General features: G+C 51.3%; 1 protein-coding gene across 9 annotated transcripts in view; it reads right to left on the reverse strand.

Moving 5' to 3' along the window:
* TNS3 (tensin 3) overlaps window positions 1-16,795 on the reverse strand; it is a 239,058-nt gene that overhangs the window by 52,319 nt on the left and 169,944 nt on the right. For all 9 annotated transcript variants that reach the window (XM_036863546.1, XM_036863553.1, XM_036863547.1 and 6 more), the window contains 3 exons: window positions 5,684-5,847; window positions 4,592-4,718; window positions 4,420-4,503 (listed from right to left, as the gene is read on the reverse strand). In XM_036863546.1, the coding sequence (XP_036719441.1) occupies window positions 4,420-4,503; window positions 4,592-4,718; window positions 5,684-5,847 (375 nt within the window). The remainder of the gene's footprint in view (window positions 1-4,419; window positions 4,504-4,591; window positions 4,719-5,683; window positions 5,848-16,795) is intronic.

Raw genomic sequence — 16,795 nt, forward strand, 5'->3', positions numbered from 1 at the left:
TGTTAGTTTTACACTTTAGTATTTCACTTCTGATCTATTATAAATGACACTGTATTTTTATTTTTTTATTAACTTTTTTTTTTATGTGGACTATTTTTAAAGTCTTTATTGAATTTTTTACAATATTGCTTCTGTTTTTATGCTTTGGTTTTTTGGCCGCGAGGCATGTGGGATCTTAGCTCCCTGACCAAGGATCGAAACTGCACCCCCTGCATTGGGAGGGGGTCCATTAACCACTGGACCACCAGGGAAGTCCCGACACTGTATTTTAAATTCAGGTTCCTACATGTTTGTTGTTACCATATAGAAATATAATTGATTTTTGAGTGCTTATCTTATATCCAACAACCTTGCTGAATTCACTTATTTGTTCTGGGAGGTTTTTTAGTAGATTCCTTAGAATTTTCAACATGGACAATCATGACATCTGCCAAAAGGGACAGTTTTATTTCTTCCCTTCCAATCTGTTATCTTTTATTTCCTTCTCTTGCATGGTTCCCCTGTAGAACTTCCAGCATTATGTGGAATAATAGTGGTGTTAGCTGTAGGGTTTTTGTAGATGCTTTTTATTAGGCTGAGGAAGTTCCCCTCCGTTCTATTTTGCTGGAGTTTTTAGTCATTAATGGGTGTGAATTTTGTCAAATTCTTCTTTTGTATCTATTGATATCATGTGATTTTTCTTCCTTATCCAGATAATACAGTGGATTGCACTGATGGATTTTCAACTATTGAATCAGTCGTGCATCCCTGGAATAAGTCCCACCTGGCCATGGTGTATACTTCTTTTTATATATTACTGAATTCTATTTGCTTCTATTTGGTTAAGCAGTTTTGTGTCTATGTTCATAAGGGATAATTAGTCTATAGTTATCTTTTTTGCTCTTTTTTGCTGTTGCCTTTGTCTGGTTTTGGTATCAGGGCAACATTAGCTTCAAATAATGAATTGGAATGTGTTCCCTCCTCATCTATTTTTTGAAAGGGATTATGTAGAATTAGTGTTAATTCTTCATTAAATATTTGGTAGAATTCCCCAGTGAAACCATCTGAGCCTGGAGATTTGTTTTTGGGGAGTTTAATAAATTACCAATTCAATTTCCTTAATAGTTACAGGGTATTCAAATGGTCTGTTTCACATTGTTTACAATTTGTGCTTATCATTAAACACTACGTAAGTTGTCTGTAATATTCCCTTATTGTCCTTTTGGCGTCTACAGGGTCTTCAGCAATAGCCCTATTTCATTCCTGATATTAGCAATTTGTGTCTTCCCTCTTTTTTGTCAGTCTTTCTAGAGGTTTGTCAAATTCACTGATCTTTTCAAAGAGTCAGCTCTTTGGTTTATTTTCTGTTTCCCTGTTTATAATTGCACTGCTTTCTGCTTATATTTTTTAGTGTTTCCGTCCTTCTGCTTACCTTGGGTTTATTTTCCTCTTCTTTTCCTAGGTTCTGGAGACAGGAGTTCCAACTATTCATTCATTCAGACTTTTCTTCTTTTCCAATGTATGCATTTACTTTCATAAATTTTCCTCTCAGTACTGCTTTAGCTCTGTCCCATCACTTTTGAAATGTTTTATTTTCATTTTCTTCAGTTCAACATGTTTTTTGATTTCCCGTAAGAGTTCCTCTTGGACTCATGGGTTATTTGCAAGTTTGTCATCTAATTTCCAGGTATCTGGAGATTTTCCTGTTACCTTTCTGTTACTGAAATCTAGTTTGATTCCATTATGGTTGGAAAACACACTCTGTATGGTGTCAATTCTTTTTAATCTGCTGAAGACTGTTTTATGGCCCAGGATGTGGCCCACTCAGGCCCACTGGTCCCGAGGCCCATGACCAGTCTGCCGTCTCTCCACCCCTCAGTCTTCCTGCATTTGTTTTCTATTTGCTGCCCAGGGTTCTCAGTTGTACTTGGCAAGATAAATAAGGAAAAATATGTCTACTCTATCTTCCAGGAAGACAAAGCCACTTTCCCAATGGTAATTTAAAGCCAATATTCTCATTTATACGCAGTTGGTATCCAGCTCGAAGTGATGCAGAACCAGGCATTGGGTACCTCACAGATACTGCAGCCCTGAAACTGCACAGTGGTCATGAATGAGGTGTTATTGCCTATATTTATAGATGAGGAAACAGGTTCAGAGGTCACCAAGTATACGAGTCCCACTTATTCCACAACCGGACTTAAATCCAGGACCTCCAAGACTTTCCATGTGTTTTTTCAGTACTGACATTTTGTCACCACCAGTTTAGATGAGGAAAGTGAAAAACAAGCCCTTCCAATCTGACAATTTGGAATAAAAAGCCCCTGGCTGTGGAGTGAGGTTGACAGGTATGGAATCCTGGCTCTGCCACTGCTGGCTGTGAGCTCAGGCAATCTGCTCAGCTTCTCTGTGTTGATTTCCTCATGTGCAAATGCGGTAAAGGAACCAAAGCCCCTATAACGCGACCGCAAGACTGAAGGAATCCTGTTGTAAAGAAGAGGGGTGAAGGTAGTCCCGAAGTGTGAGCCACGACCATCGCTGTGTCTCAGGGGTGAGCCACCGCCCACCCCCCGACTATGCAGAGCACACGGAGCCCCCAGCCAGTGCTGTGTGTGTGTCTCTGAGCTCTTCCTGGGCTAACGTCCTCAGGGACTGCCGAAATGAAAGCATGGAAGACTCGGAAGGTGTTCTTAAGATTAAACGGCTCCAATTTCACATGTTTGCTTTTTATATTTGAAATCAAAGCCCTACTTCTTCCGTGTGACATCTGCACACCAAAGTTACTTAGACACACTAGCTGCACAGAAGCCTAATCCACGCTGGGTGTGCAGGGCCCACTGTCACACATGGACACGCTGGCCCATGCAGCCCACGCCTGCCCCAGGGCCTGATGCTCCAGGCCGGGACAGTCGCCCCGCGTCGCACACAGGGCACGCCGACCTTGTTCAGCCCCCAGGCCCTTCTCAAGTTCAGGAAGCGTTCGTGGTGCTGCACACAACGGCCCCAGCGGCCCATGTTCGGAGCTGTTAGCGAGTCTGAAGGTTTTCTCTGGGACTTTCTTTCCTCAAGCTTAACATCCACCCTCTACTGCTGTCACCAGCATGTTTCCAATGCACCTGGTCTTGGAGTGGTGGGATCTGACTGAATCCCGTGCCAGAGGGCTGGGTTCTAGCCGGAATCCACTAAATACGTTTAAATTAGCCATTAATCGCGGTCGACTCAGGGAGGAGGGCGCTGCGTGGAAATGGAGGCATGTCCCTCTGCTTCTATCTAAATTATTAAAACATAGAAGAACAGACACACGGCTTCACGTGTGTGAGTCCGTGCACCACACACACAGGAACACAGGCACTTTTCATGCTGTGCTCCTACACGTACACACAAATGCACCAACACAGCGCACGTTTCTTCTTACCCTTCATTTCAGTCACACCTGCTAAGAAAGACGTGCAGTTTAATTCTATGTTAAAAGCAAGCATCTACGGTCCTAAAACCAGAACGGAAATTTTGGAAGAAAAATGGCCCTTCTCTTAAATGACACATGGATCTCGTTTTCTCTGGAAAAAGAAGGAAAATGGAGCTAGCTGTCATCACTATAACGTCCCCTGCGTAAGAGGTGGGATTTAAACACAATGTCTGCTTCCCCCTCCCCCAAAAGTGCATCTAATGAGAAGAAGTGATTCCATTACCCTCACTCAGCTTCCCCAGGGCAGAAAAGCAGCCGCATAAGGAATCCACAATTACAGAGAAGAGCGATTTTCAAGTGTAAGTTCGGCTTGAGCTACATCCCCTTCCCACCTGCCCAGGGCCAGGCCCGTCCTGGACTCTCAAGGCAGGTGGGGAATGTCCATACCAGGAAGGGGTGCTGAGGAACCCACCACCGCCGCGTCAACTCCCTCCCCGGGGCCGGTGCACAGACAAATTCGACCCCGCAAGTATGGCACGTGCCCAGGGAGGAAGCAGACCCGTCCAGAAGCGGCCACTCGCTGGGGAGATCCAGGATGGCGGCCGAGAACGTCAGGAGCCAGGACAGGTCTGTGTGAGCGGGCAGCGGGCGAGGGCAGCTGTGCCACTCAGAGCGGGGAGCTCGCTGCTCTCTGTGGCCCCCACTTTCTCTGAAAAGGGTGGGTCGGGTGCTCCAGTTTCTTCTTTCAACTCCAAGTAATGCCACAAGGAGTTGAAAAGCACCGATGTTCGGCTGCTGAGAGCACCGTGACCCTCCGCATCAACGCTTGAAAGTGCTCAGTGAACAGAAGAAAATAGAAGCACACCTGCAGGATGCCAGGCAGAGATTCAACACCATTGCTAACCCCAGCGGGCTACACAGCAGTGTCCCTGCACCTTCCCCAGCCAGAGCCACATTTCTGAGATGTGACACATGTGGAAATATTTCTGCATGAGAGGATATCCAGAGCAGAGGAAAGGAGGTGGGTTTCTTACCAGGAGCTCCTTTGTACAGACCGCTGGGGCTGCCCATCTGCGGCCCGGATGGGCTGAACGTAGGATAACGTGGGCTTCTTGTCACTGGAAAGAGAAAGCAGAGTAAGAGGCTGTTCCCTTCTGCTCCCTGAAGGGGTGTGATTGCACACTACGAGCTCTCCTTCTTTCTTACCATATGGAGTTTCTGGAGACACAGGAAATGCTGGTGTGGGAGAGATGGACTCACTGCCACTGATGGTTGGAGAGAAGATCCTGCCGTCGATCACACCCAGGTCTGGGGGATACGTGGTGATCACCGCCTGAAGTCGGCGAGGGGGGTTGGTCAGGTGAAGGCCACTTCCAGACAGCTGGGGGCCCCCGGCACCCACTGAGCCAACCCTCGTCTGAGACTGGGGACAGGAGACAGCCACGGAAAACTGGAAGAAGCTTCAATAACAGTCAAGGTAGAGGCAAGTGTCTCGTGGTCAACATTACACAGCTCATAAGTGGAGTTAGCAGAGAGTTTGTGCAGCAGAGGGAAAGCGAGCGTTAAGTAAAAGAATCGTCACCTGTAGTGTGTTCACAGATACGTAAAATACCCAATGAATTAAACACACAGGCACAGAAAAGAGGCTGGCAGGACACAGCCCAGATATTAACACTGGTTCTGTGTGTGTGTTAAGACTACTGGTGACTTTCTTTTCTCGTCTATTCTGGGTTCCAACTTTTCCACCTTGAGAGTCAATGAAACCCTAATTTCAAAGGGTTCATCGTTGGGGGGTTTGCCAACCTGTCTTACTTCAATTCTGAATAAAAGCCTTAAGGACGCCTCCCCAAAGATGCTCTGTAGATCTCCCCACGGAGCACACATCCACGCTGACCCACTTTCTTCCTCCCACCCGGGGACGCCGGGAGGCCTTGGGTTGGGGACTTGGGGTCCTCTGCGATGACTTCTGTTTGCCCTTTGCTGCTGCCGTCCACCCATGGAGCTCTGAGACCTCTACCCTCACGACCCACCTGCATGCTGGGCCCCTCATCCCCATTCTACAGATCAGAACGCAGAGGCTCAGATGACCCCAGCGAGTGAGGTGCACACCCGCACAGCTCTCTCGGGAGAGCGGGGATCCCACGCAGGATCCCGGCTGATGCACACCTGGGCTCCCCCCAACACCACCTGCCTTCAGGGAGGAACTTCGTTTGTGAGATGGGGACGAAGGCGGGTGGGGAACTGAACTGGCGATTTGGGACGGGGCTCAGGCCAGGTTCTGGGTGGCGGTGTGCATACCTCTTTGGCGCTGTCTGAAGAGAGGAAAGGCGCCAGGCTTGGGGCCTGTTCCGCACTGGTGGTCTTTCCCCAGCCGCACTTGGAGAAGGCTGCCTGCTGCCCAGCATCGTTGTCATACTGCTCGACGCTCAGCTTCCGGAATCTTCCGCCCAGTGGCTCGTCACCTGTTAGGAGAGAGACACGTGGGCTGCAGGCGCTTTCATCATGGAGGAGAGCACTGACCCTCAGTTAAAACTGGCTTTAAAACTTCTCAGAGGCATTCTTTATTTTATTTTGTCTAGTTCCAGAACATTTTCATCACCCAAGATGAAACCCCATCCATAGCCATTAAGCATTCGCTCCCCATTCCCAACCCCAGCTCCTGGCAACCACTAGTTTACTTTCCGTCTCTATGGATTTGCCTATTCTGGGCACTTCATGTACATGGAATCACACACTCCATATCCTTTGACGTCCTCTGACGTCTTTCACCCAGCGTGACCCTCTCGAGGCTCATCCTGTTACTGTGTGAACTGCCGTTGTCTGTGTCCTGGCTGTTTCTCCCAGCGTCAGCTCCACCAGGGAATCGTGCCTGGCCGGCCCCCCAGGGCCTAGAACAGGGCCCGGCACACAGGAGGTGCTCAGGAAGCAGAAGGGACAGAGAAAGGCTGGGACCCAGGATCGAGGCTTCTTTCCCCTCGCTGACTGAGCAAGAAAGATTCTTGGTGGTGGTCAAGCTTCAAAGAACCCAGGGTGGGCCCCCTCATGGCCGCAGGTCCTGGGACTTAGTCTGAGACCTCTGCCCGCATAATCCATCTTCCCCTTCTCAGGGCATCTGCGGTCAACTTTGGGGTCAGAGTGCCTGCACCTTGCTTTATGACCACCAAGGAGGTAACAACCACTCAGACCAGAGACACAGAAATCTTTCCTTGAGTCACAAACCTAAATACATATCCATTATGCCTACACAAACGGTCACCTTCTTGATATGTTGTCCTGCATCTTTAAAAAAAATTTTATCCGTTCTCTGTTACCTCTGTGAATCATCTATTTGTTCATGCTCAATCCCAGTATACGGGTATAGTGATATCAGAATTGTTAACCTGTACGCTTTTTATTTCAACGTGTCAAAGGAACTTTGTATGTCCTAGCTGGTCCGCACTGGTTGCTCAGGGGAGCCACGGGGGCTGCTGCACGTGGACGTGCAACCGAGGGGCATCCTCAGACTCACGGGGCAGGGGGGAGGCAGCCCCGGAAACCGGCAGCTCCTGCGAGCCAGCCTACGCCTTCCGAAAGCGGCTTCTGGGCGGGACCAGGCACCAGGACGGCACCCAGGGCTCTGGGATACGACCGGGCTGGGTGTGACCTACAGCATGCCGGAGCTGCGTGCGAGCCCTGTCTGCCCGCCCCAGTCGGGGCCAGAGTGGCCTGAAGGCCACTCCACCCGCAGAGCTTCGGGGCTGAGTGAGGACCCTGCACGTGACAGCTGGACTCTTAACAGCGAGGAATCCTGCGGGGGGGGAAAGAAGCTTAATTCAAGCGCCAACAGTCGGCATTCGCTGTCCCACTGTCCAGCACAAGAAATGTCACAGATCCTCACCCCGGCTCCAACCAGCTAAGACTCACTTTATGGGGGATGGGGGAGGGGGAGGGGGCTGCAATCCATCTGTGGAATCTCACGACTGGTGGTTTGGGAGACCTGCTGCAGGCTGTTAGGACGGCAGTGTTTCTATCGATGATGTCCTCTGAAAATTCAGACGCGTTAAGGGTCTCCCCTACAGTTCAGATTTAAGCTATGTAAACCCTACAACTGTGACGGTCACGATGACACTGCATTTAAAGGTGGGGTTTAAATTACCAACGCGCACGTGGCTCATCTGGAGAGACTCTGCCCACGGCTGTGAACACGCTGCCACGTGAGCACCCCCCGCAAGCCTCGTGCCCCTCCCCAGCAGGGCCTTTCAGAAGCTGCGTGGAATTCAAAGGCTGCCGCCTGAAGGGAGCTCCGTCCACAGAGGGAGAACACTCAACAGCTGTGTCCAGTGAGGAGAGGAGTGGGACTCCTTCAAGGGCGCCCCCCCCAAACCCTCCGGCTGCCCGAGGGTCCCTTCCTCGGACAGAGGCCAGCCGGGCACAGCCCTCCGTGTCACACGGGAGGACATCTGCTCAGTGCCGTTCAGCTGGTGACCCAGCGGGCGAGATCTCAACCCGGTCTCCGAGTGGCCGGCCCCTCCCAGACTCCTTCCACCCCTCCTGACATCCTTCCTCCGTTTCCAACAGCTGCCCGCTAAGACCCGGCCTGGAGGGGCGAGGGGAGAGGGCACTAGGATTTGGGATTTGGAGGCTCACGTCCACCCTCACCAGCTGGGGGATCAGCTGGAGGACACCCTCCAGCCCCCGTTTCATTGTGTGAAAAATGAGCACGATGCTTGCCCCCTTCTCTCCCCTGCAGAGAAAAACTGGGGTGAGGATGAAATGAAACGCGTTTAGCACATGCACACTGACACAGCGCCACCGCCGTCCCGTGGTCCTCTTCCCGCTCCCTCCACGAGACCGGCGCTGCAGGACTGGCCCCTGACTGCCACAGACCTGCCCCTGGATGGGCATCTGGAGCCACCGCGGGAGGGGGCGCCGGGAGGTGCGAGGCCGCAGGGAGAGGCTGGCCCCCCGGAGGATTGGGCTCGCGTGCTGTCCCCTGGGCAACAGAGGTGCAGAGTGGGGACAGAAGGGGCCCGTGCGAGCCTGGCAGCCCTGAGGGGGGAGCGCCAATGTCCTCGTCCAAGGCTGCAGGGGTTACACAGAGCACGGACCATCTCAGTCCGTGTCGCCCAAGTCGCGCACTGGGTGCTCAGTGGCCCTTTAACCGACACCCGCAGCCCATCACAGCCAAGAGAGCCAGAGCCCGCGCTGCTCCAAAGCCTTCCGGACAAGGGATCTGGGGACGGGAAGACAGCTTCTGTTCAACATGCAGGATAACAAACCGTGTTTTGTGGAAACAACACATTGCCATCACTCCAACACGCTGTGTGGCATGAAGCCCCAGAAAGGTGTGGAGAGTGTGGGCATCCTCCCCGACTTCAATGCCCCGTGACCTCAGCCCTGACCTCGGAACCAGAGGGTTCCAGGAACTGAGGCCCCATTCCGTGTAGGGCCCTGCGTATGAAAACCAGCCTCAAGGATGTACTGCAAAAGCCCGGCTATAAAAACATGTCCAGGTGGCACCAGGGCCCAAGAGGGAATATGCAGAACTGAGAAGGGAGTTCCAGAGAAGGAAGCTTAGATTTTTTTTTAATTGAAGTATAGTTTACAATGTTATGTTAACTAGACTTTAAAAACTTCTCTTCAGGGCTTCCCTGGTGGCGCAGTGGTTGAGAGTCTGCCTGCCAATGCAGGGGACACGGGTTCGAGCCCTGGTCTGGGAAGATCCCACATGCCGCGGAGCGACTAGGCCCGTGTGCCACAACTACTGAGCCTGCGCGTCTGGAGCCTGTGCTCCGCAACAAGAGAGGCCGCGACGGTGAGAGGCCCGTGCACCGCGATGAAGAGTGGCCCCCGCTCGCCGCAACTAGAGAAAGCCCTCGCACAGAAACGAAGACCCAACACAGCAAAAATAAATAAATAAATAAATAAATAAACTATACTCTCCACTCACTCCTCTAGCTATAAGCAAAATTGTTAAACAAACTTTCTAAAAAAAAAAAAAAAAACCTCCCTTCAGGTTTCCTGTAATAGTCTAGTTTCAGAGTAGCCAGGGAGCTCAGTCTGTCATTTTAGCTGATTCGGAGCCACATGTGGCCTCAGTCCTGGGCTTCCTCCAGAGGCCCTGAGACAGCGTCCGTGAGTGGCCCCAGAAATGTCCCTATGGAACACAGGGGTCTGCAACCATTTCCTGATGTTCTCTCTCTCAGGCACAAATGAAGATAACACATAGACTTTTCTTCACTTAAAAATCTCTCCTGTAAGGTGTTCTTCGTATCAAATACCACCTCGAGTGCCTTCACTGAACCTGAGTAATAGGGCATGTGGCTCAGCAGTTAGGGGTTTCATTCTTCAATAATCATGATCAGTACTTCACCGCTCCCCGGCCTGCAAGAGTGTGGTCACAGGCGGCCACCGGGGGTCTATGCCAGGACGGGCCTGGCCAACGTGGAGAGCAGGGGTCGGGGCACGCACACAAGCTCCACAGGGGACCCCGTTTCCAGGCTGCGACCTGCACGAGCGCCGCTCTCCCCGCAGAGTGTGTCTTCCCTTCCCAAAGAGGCAAAGATACAGGCACCAGGGTCATCGGAGGCCAGGCCTCCGCAGGCGACAGACCCTGCCCTCCTGTCAGACTGCGGCGTACACAGGAGGGTCCCCAGCACCATCCCGACCCCAGGGTGATGCTCCTGGAGAAACGAGGAGGGGGGCACGACGCAGCCGCGGCGCCGGGATGTGCCCGCACGTGCCCACCTCTGCCCGGGGGGAAAGCGGGAAGCAGAGGCAGGCCGCCTCACAACCGCCAGGCGGCGTACTGCGTCGTTTCTGCCGATGAGGAGAATGGGGTCTCGGGTTGAGACCTGCCCTATCCCACACAGCAAGCTCCAGACAGGCGTGTGGTGCCCCGCGGAGCTGACCCAAAAAACCCCCCACTGCAAACTCCACTCCCCCAGGGCCGCTTGTCCTCCCTCGCCCGCCAGTGCCAAGCGAGGGGCGGGTCAGCCAGGAGGTGACACTGTCCCCTCCCACCTCAGAAAGCCTGCTCAGTGCAGACGGTGGCCCACAGGCCTGGGAGGCACGGCCCACCCACACAGACAAGCGGTGCCGTCGGCACCTCCACGATTAAGGATGGCTAACGCGGATGATGGAAGGGACACCGGCTGAGATCGGGGACCCTTCCTTCTGCCCACGTGCCAAGGGGCAGTTGACGCCCGCTTTGCTTCTCAAATCCTTCTACCCCTCAAGTGAATTTCAGATTAACAATGGCTTATTCCTTACAATCTCTGGAAACGCCCCCTTTGGCATTTGAGTAAAAAACACCGGCTGGGGATGTAGTTCCCAGAGCAGGTGAGCGCAGAGCAGCCTGGACCAAAGGTAGGAGGAGGAGGGTTTTAAAGGCCTTCCTGTCCGAGAATTGTTGGTCTGACGGTGGAAGTGGGGCTGGGCAAAGGGCATCTGACCCCAGGCCCACCCGCTGGCAGATGCCAGCTCCCAGGCCCGCTCGGGCGGGCCGCCTCTGGCCAAGCGCAGAGCAGTTCTGCCTCTGTGCCCACTGGACGGTCCGACAGACGTCTCGGGGATGAAATGAGGACAACCGTCACCACTGAGCCTGGTCCAGCCTCAATGACATAATGCAGCAAAAGCCAGTGCAGGACACAAGCCCACAGCAAGAACCAAATGTGGAAACTGCAGCCACCAAACACGCCAGTGGAAGATTCATGCAGTCACTGAAAATCCTGTTTGATGGAATGTGAAGGAAGAAAACATGCTAAAACATTACGTGAAAAAGAGCAGCGTGGAAAAGTGAGCATGTGCCATTATATCTGTGAATTCACTTTGATTTTTAAAGATAAGAAAATGTACCAAAATGTTCACAAGAGGCTGTCTCTGGGTCGTGGAATTCTGGGCACTGTGTATACTTTTTAAAAAAAATACCTATTAGGTTGGCCAAAAAGTTTGTTTGGGTTTTTCCATAAGATGTTACGGGAAGCCGGAAGGAACTTTTTGGCCAACCCAATATATCTTCCAAAGTTTTCACTAATAATAGGTCTTACTTTTAAAATCAGGAAAACAAGATCCAGATCATCTTTAAGAAGAATAAGTTTTCTTTACATTTTGTAGAACTCCGAGTTGACCTCACAGACCTTCCCAAGTCCTTCTCTACTCGTTCTAATTCTAGTAGAACTAACTCTGTACTAGTACAAGCACACCTCATTTTACTGCACTCCGCAGATACTGTTTTTTACAAATTGAAGGTTTGTGTCAATCCTGCATCAAGCAAGTCTATCGGCACCATTTTTCCACGGCATTTGTTCACTTCGTGTCTCTGTGTCACATTTTGGTAATTCTCACAATACTTGAAACTTTTTCATTATTATTATATTTGCTATGGTAACTTGTAATCAGTAGTCTATATTACTATTGTAATTACCTTGTTTTGTATTTTGAAATTAAGGTATGTCTACTGTTTTTTTTTAGACATAATGCTATTGTACACTTAATAGACTACAGCATAGTGTAAACATAACTTTTATACGCACTGGGAAACCAGAAAAATCTGAGTCACTTTATTGAGGCGATATTTGCTTTATGACGATGGTCTGGAGCCCAACCTGCAATATGCCTGAGGTCTACGCCCGTATTTAGTTTCTCTGTGAAGATCCACAAACACAAACGTGTTTGGTGTTTGATTAACCTATCATTCTGACAAGTCTGCCGTGTGTGTGATGGCTGGAGCTTCTCATCAGATACAGAGACAATCCTATGGGAGGTGGCTTTCTGCACCAATAAGCTCACAGGAGCTGTGTAAGTTACCCTAACTTAAAGAGAGCAGGACTAGGGTGTCCGCGAGGTCGGGACGTGAGCACCGCTGGGCGGGGGCCCACACCCCTTGGGTCATCCAACAATGGCCGATGCAGGCTACCCACCCTCCCAAGGGAGGGCCTTGATTCCATTTCACTTGACGAGTTGAACTGTATTCCAGAATCCACTCCATAAATCCGGCCATGACCATATTTTTCCTTTTCAGTAGAGAAATCAGATCCAAGAAAAGAGGAAGAAGGAGACTGAATGGAAAGCAGCACAGAGTCGCTGCACTAAAGCCCTGTGCCTGTGCCGGCTGGGACCCTGCAGGTGGCTCGGCAAACTGCCCCCTCCCGCGGGCCTTCCTCAGGCAAAGGGCCGCTGGAGCCGGTGCCCCTGCCCCTGCCCTGCTCGGCCCAGGTGCGGCCACTAGAAAACGCCCCAGGACACCACCGCCCTCCAAGTCACAGAAGCGGTAGGGTTCAGTGCAGAAACCATGGCAACCTAGGACCACAGAGTTACCAACAATCTCCAGGGACCCGCACGTCCCCGCACGAGCCCCGCTCCCATTCTCAGCCGCGGTCTCCGTGGAGGGTCGGTGCGGGGGCAGCTCTTCCTGTTCAGAATGCTGCCTGCCAATCTCGTCCTCGGGGTCTGCTTTTTTCCACCAACACGTGGCATTGTGACGCGGTCTGCAATGGCCACACAACCAGACACGGCCCACTCCTGGCCAGTCCCTACGCTGGTCTTCAGACCCCTCTCCTTTCCTCCTGCCACCAGACACAATGCACTCCAGGCCTCGGGACCCACCTACCCAGGCCAGAAAGGGGGGCAGGTGTCCCCAGGTGTTCCCCTCACTGCCCCTCCCAAAGACCTGAGAATCGCAGCGTTTTAACAATTCACTTTACTCACAGGTGGAGCTGGGGTCAAGGACACGTGCTGGGCCTGAGGGCATCCGGCTTTTCGAGGTGCTGCCTCAGCCCAAGCCAGGCTTGGGGGGGTGGGGCTGAGCTTCCCTATGGGATGTAGGAGCTCGCTGAGCCTGAGAGACAAGCAAGGCTTGGTCATTCGGTCATGCAGGCCACTCGTAGGGATGGAGCCCTGCTGAGATCGGGGCCGGGCACTGCACCCTTACACGGGTCACCACAGGAAAGTGGCATGGGGTCAGTGCGGCAAAGTTCGGGGGTGCTCAGGACAGAGCAGGAGAGCCAGTCCTCATACAGGGGCACCCGGATGCCCCCACTGAGCCCTGGAGAAGTGGGGTTTTCAGGCCAAGACTGCGGGGTGCCCGTCAAGCACTTAGCACCTAGCACTGAATTCAGCCTAATTAGGGAGGTGGGTGGCACTGTGGTCGCCAATTCACCCCTGAGCCAACAGAGGTGCAAGAAGCGACTTTCTCAGACGACTAGAAAACTGTAAAAATACTAGAAAATTGGATCTTATAAAGCCAGGATCCCCTTGGCTACTCTGCACCGAAATACAGTGAACTCCCAATTATGCAACAGAGTGCAGACACATGGTCGTAGGTAACTCAGAGCACACTTGTATTTTCCTTGCACTGTGCTAGGGCAGATTCAGATTTATCCGGGCGACTATCTGATCCTATTTAAAGAGGAACTTGAGAAGCAGCGAGATGGGGTCATAGCACCCACTCTGCCTGCCCAAATAAAGCTTGCACCTGCGGCAGGGCCAGCACAGGGAGTCACTGCCCAGACCTCTGGCACAGGACACCCGCCTGTCCTGGAAGTTCTACAGCAGGGGGAAGCTCTCCTGCCTCACCACACAGTGGGTCAGCCTCCAGGTGACTGCGACACAGGCCCAAGAGGAAACACGAATGTGAAACAGTGATTCTGGAACGTGGCCGCACATCAGAATCATACTAAAAATGCTGACTCTCGGGCCTCACTCCTTACCTGTGAAGTCACAACCTGCGGGCGTGAGGCCCAGGTGTCAGCATTTTTTTTAAACTCCCACATTTCCAATACACAGACAAGCTCAAGAACCAGGGCTGGTCTCAACCCTGGATTCACACTGGAGTTACACAAGTGGGGAGCATTTAGAAGAATTCTGACCCCCGAGCCACGACCCAGGCCAATTCAACCAGACCTTTTGGAGGCGGAAGCTGTGTGGGCACCTTCAGCACCTGCGTTTTGTCAAGTTCCCGGGTGAGTGCCCTGTACAGCCAGGTGGCCAACGCCTGCTCTGACAAGTAGGTGGAAACTCATGAGCTCCTAGAACATGACCTTCATCTTCTATCTGGGCCACTGCAAGGTGAAGCACCCTTAAGCACCCTTAAACTATTTATTTATCTTTATACGATCATATAAGAACGAAGCCTGCATCATCAAGGCTTGCACAGATGGGTTCTGGAAACTCCCTCGAATTCCTAGGAGCAAAAACAATCACCAAGGATTCGTTTGGATTACTTGGCTCCAGAGTTAGTTTGAGGCCTCCTGACTTCAGCTCATTCAAATAAACATGTGCATCCTCTGGAGAGAGAGTGGAAAAGGGAAAATGACAACAAAAAGCCCAAACACTCTTCCCAGCTTAAATGTTCCCAGGATGACTTAAGGAGATTTTCCTCCCTTAAGCTGAAAAAGGGATTGATTCACCGGCAGGGTATACTCTTGAAGAGCTGGGTGACATCTGTTGGAAATCCCTAGTCAGAATGCAGAATGATGTTGAAGACCTCGGCAGGAGCAGTCGTTCCTTCTGGGGTGCCCTCTCTGACCCGACCGACCCCAGAGCCTTAGGAAAGCGTACAGGAACGAGACCAGTAGGCTCCAGCAAAAGCACACCGAGAGGCCAAGTAAAAAAGCCTACCTTTTGGATTGCGCAAGTGAAAACCCTTTCCACTGGGGAACTCCAAAGTGCTTGGTTAGGTGGTAGCATTTCCTCCAGAATGACATTTAAAAGGGAAATGATTGTGCCCAAAAAGCTAGGAAGCATACCCTTCTACTATAAGAAATTTCAGGAATACGCTCAGGTTTTACTCAAAGTAAGCTTGTAATTTAAAGCACAGATGTAAAAAGCTACACAGCAACCGAAAGGCAAGGAATGTCACTACTGGCCTCCGGGGATCTCCAAAGCGGACTTTCAAACATCTGAGGGGGCAGCTCCTTGGCAAGATAACAAAAGAATTGCCACATGGCCCAGCAGTTCCACTTCTGGGTATTACCCCCAAAGAACTGAAAACAGGGGTTCAAACGAATACTTGCACGTGAACATTCACAGCAGCTCTATTCACAATCACCAAAAGGTCACCATCCAGCGATGACTGGATAAGCGCAGTGTGGGCTGTCCATGCAGTCGAATATCACTCAGCCTTAAGCCTGCAAAACCTTATGCTGAGTGAAAGAGGCCCGACTCAAAAGGCCACGTATCATACAATTCCATTTATGTGAAATGTCCGGAAGAGGCGAATCCCTAGAGACAGAAAACAGATTAGGGGCTGCCAGGGGCTGGGGGAGAGTGGAATGGGGGTGACTGACCATGGGTACAGATTTCCTTTTGAAATAACAAAAGTGCTCTGGAGCTAGACAGTGGTAATGGTTGTACAACATTGTGAAGGTACTTAATGCCACTTAATTGTACATTTTTAAATGGTTAAAATGGTAAATTTTACATTAGGTGCATGCTTCCCCAATAAAAAAGATCTGAGGGAGTGATTTCTGTTTCCTAGGCTGGCCTGCCCAAGGGTTTTCACCTTGAGATGCACGTTATTTTATTTTAAATTGCTTTCTTTTTATTTACCCTTTTAACACGAGGGTTAGGGTGTTACATAGGTTTTTTTAAATTATGTGTTTAACTAGTTTGCATCAGCTATGACTGATTTCAGGGTAGTGAACATGGCATCAGAAAACAGATGTTCTAAAAACAGAACCATGGGCTTGAGGGGTTGACAACCACAGCTGCAGGCTGGCCCAGGTGGTCCAGAGCAGGCAGGAGAGGCCGCAACTCCAGGCCTCTCAGGGACGTCGGGAGACGCCCGTCAAGGTGACCAGGTGGGGCACCCGAATCTGCCTGTTTGTGTGGTGAGGGTCGCTGCAGCAAAAGGAACTGATTCATCGACTCTCAGATTTATAATGTGCCTTTTTTTTTTTTAATTTATTGATTTGTATTTATTTTTGGCTGCACTGGGTCTTCATTGCTGCTGCACGGGCTTCCTCTAGTTGCAGCGAGCAGGGGCTGCTCTTCGTTGCAGCGTGCAGACTTCTCTTGTTGCAGAGCATGGCCTCTAGGCGCGTGGGCTTCAGTAGTTGTGGCACACGGGCTTCAGTAGTTGTGGCGCGTTGGCTTCAGTAGTTGTGGCACATGGCTTCAGTAGTTGTGGCGCACAGGCTCAGTAGTTGTGGCTCGCGGGCTCTAGAGCACAGGCTCAGTAGTTGCGGCGCACGGGCTTAGTTGCTCCACGGCATGTGGGATCTTCCCAGACCAGGGCTCGAACCCGTGTCGCCTGCATTGGCAGGCGGATTCTTAACCACTGAGCTGCCAGGGAAGCCCTATAATGTGCTTTTATGCAATGAAAGAAAGTAGTTGCAACAACAGCTTCCAGCAGCAACCGTGCATTTCTCACTCTGAAGTCTTTTCCAAACTAGAAGCATGCAGAGCTCCCATGATCAGAGCGGGCAGCCA

This window comes from Balaenoptera musculus, chromosome 9, assembly GCF_009873245.2.
Source record: "Balaenoptera musculus isolate JJ_BM4_2016_0621 chromosome 9, mBalMus1.pri.v3, whole genome shotgun sequence".
Lineage (NCBI taxonomy): Eukaryota > Metazoa > Chordata > Mammalia > Artiodactyla > Balaenopteridae > Balaenoptera > Balaenoptera musculus.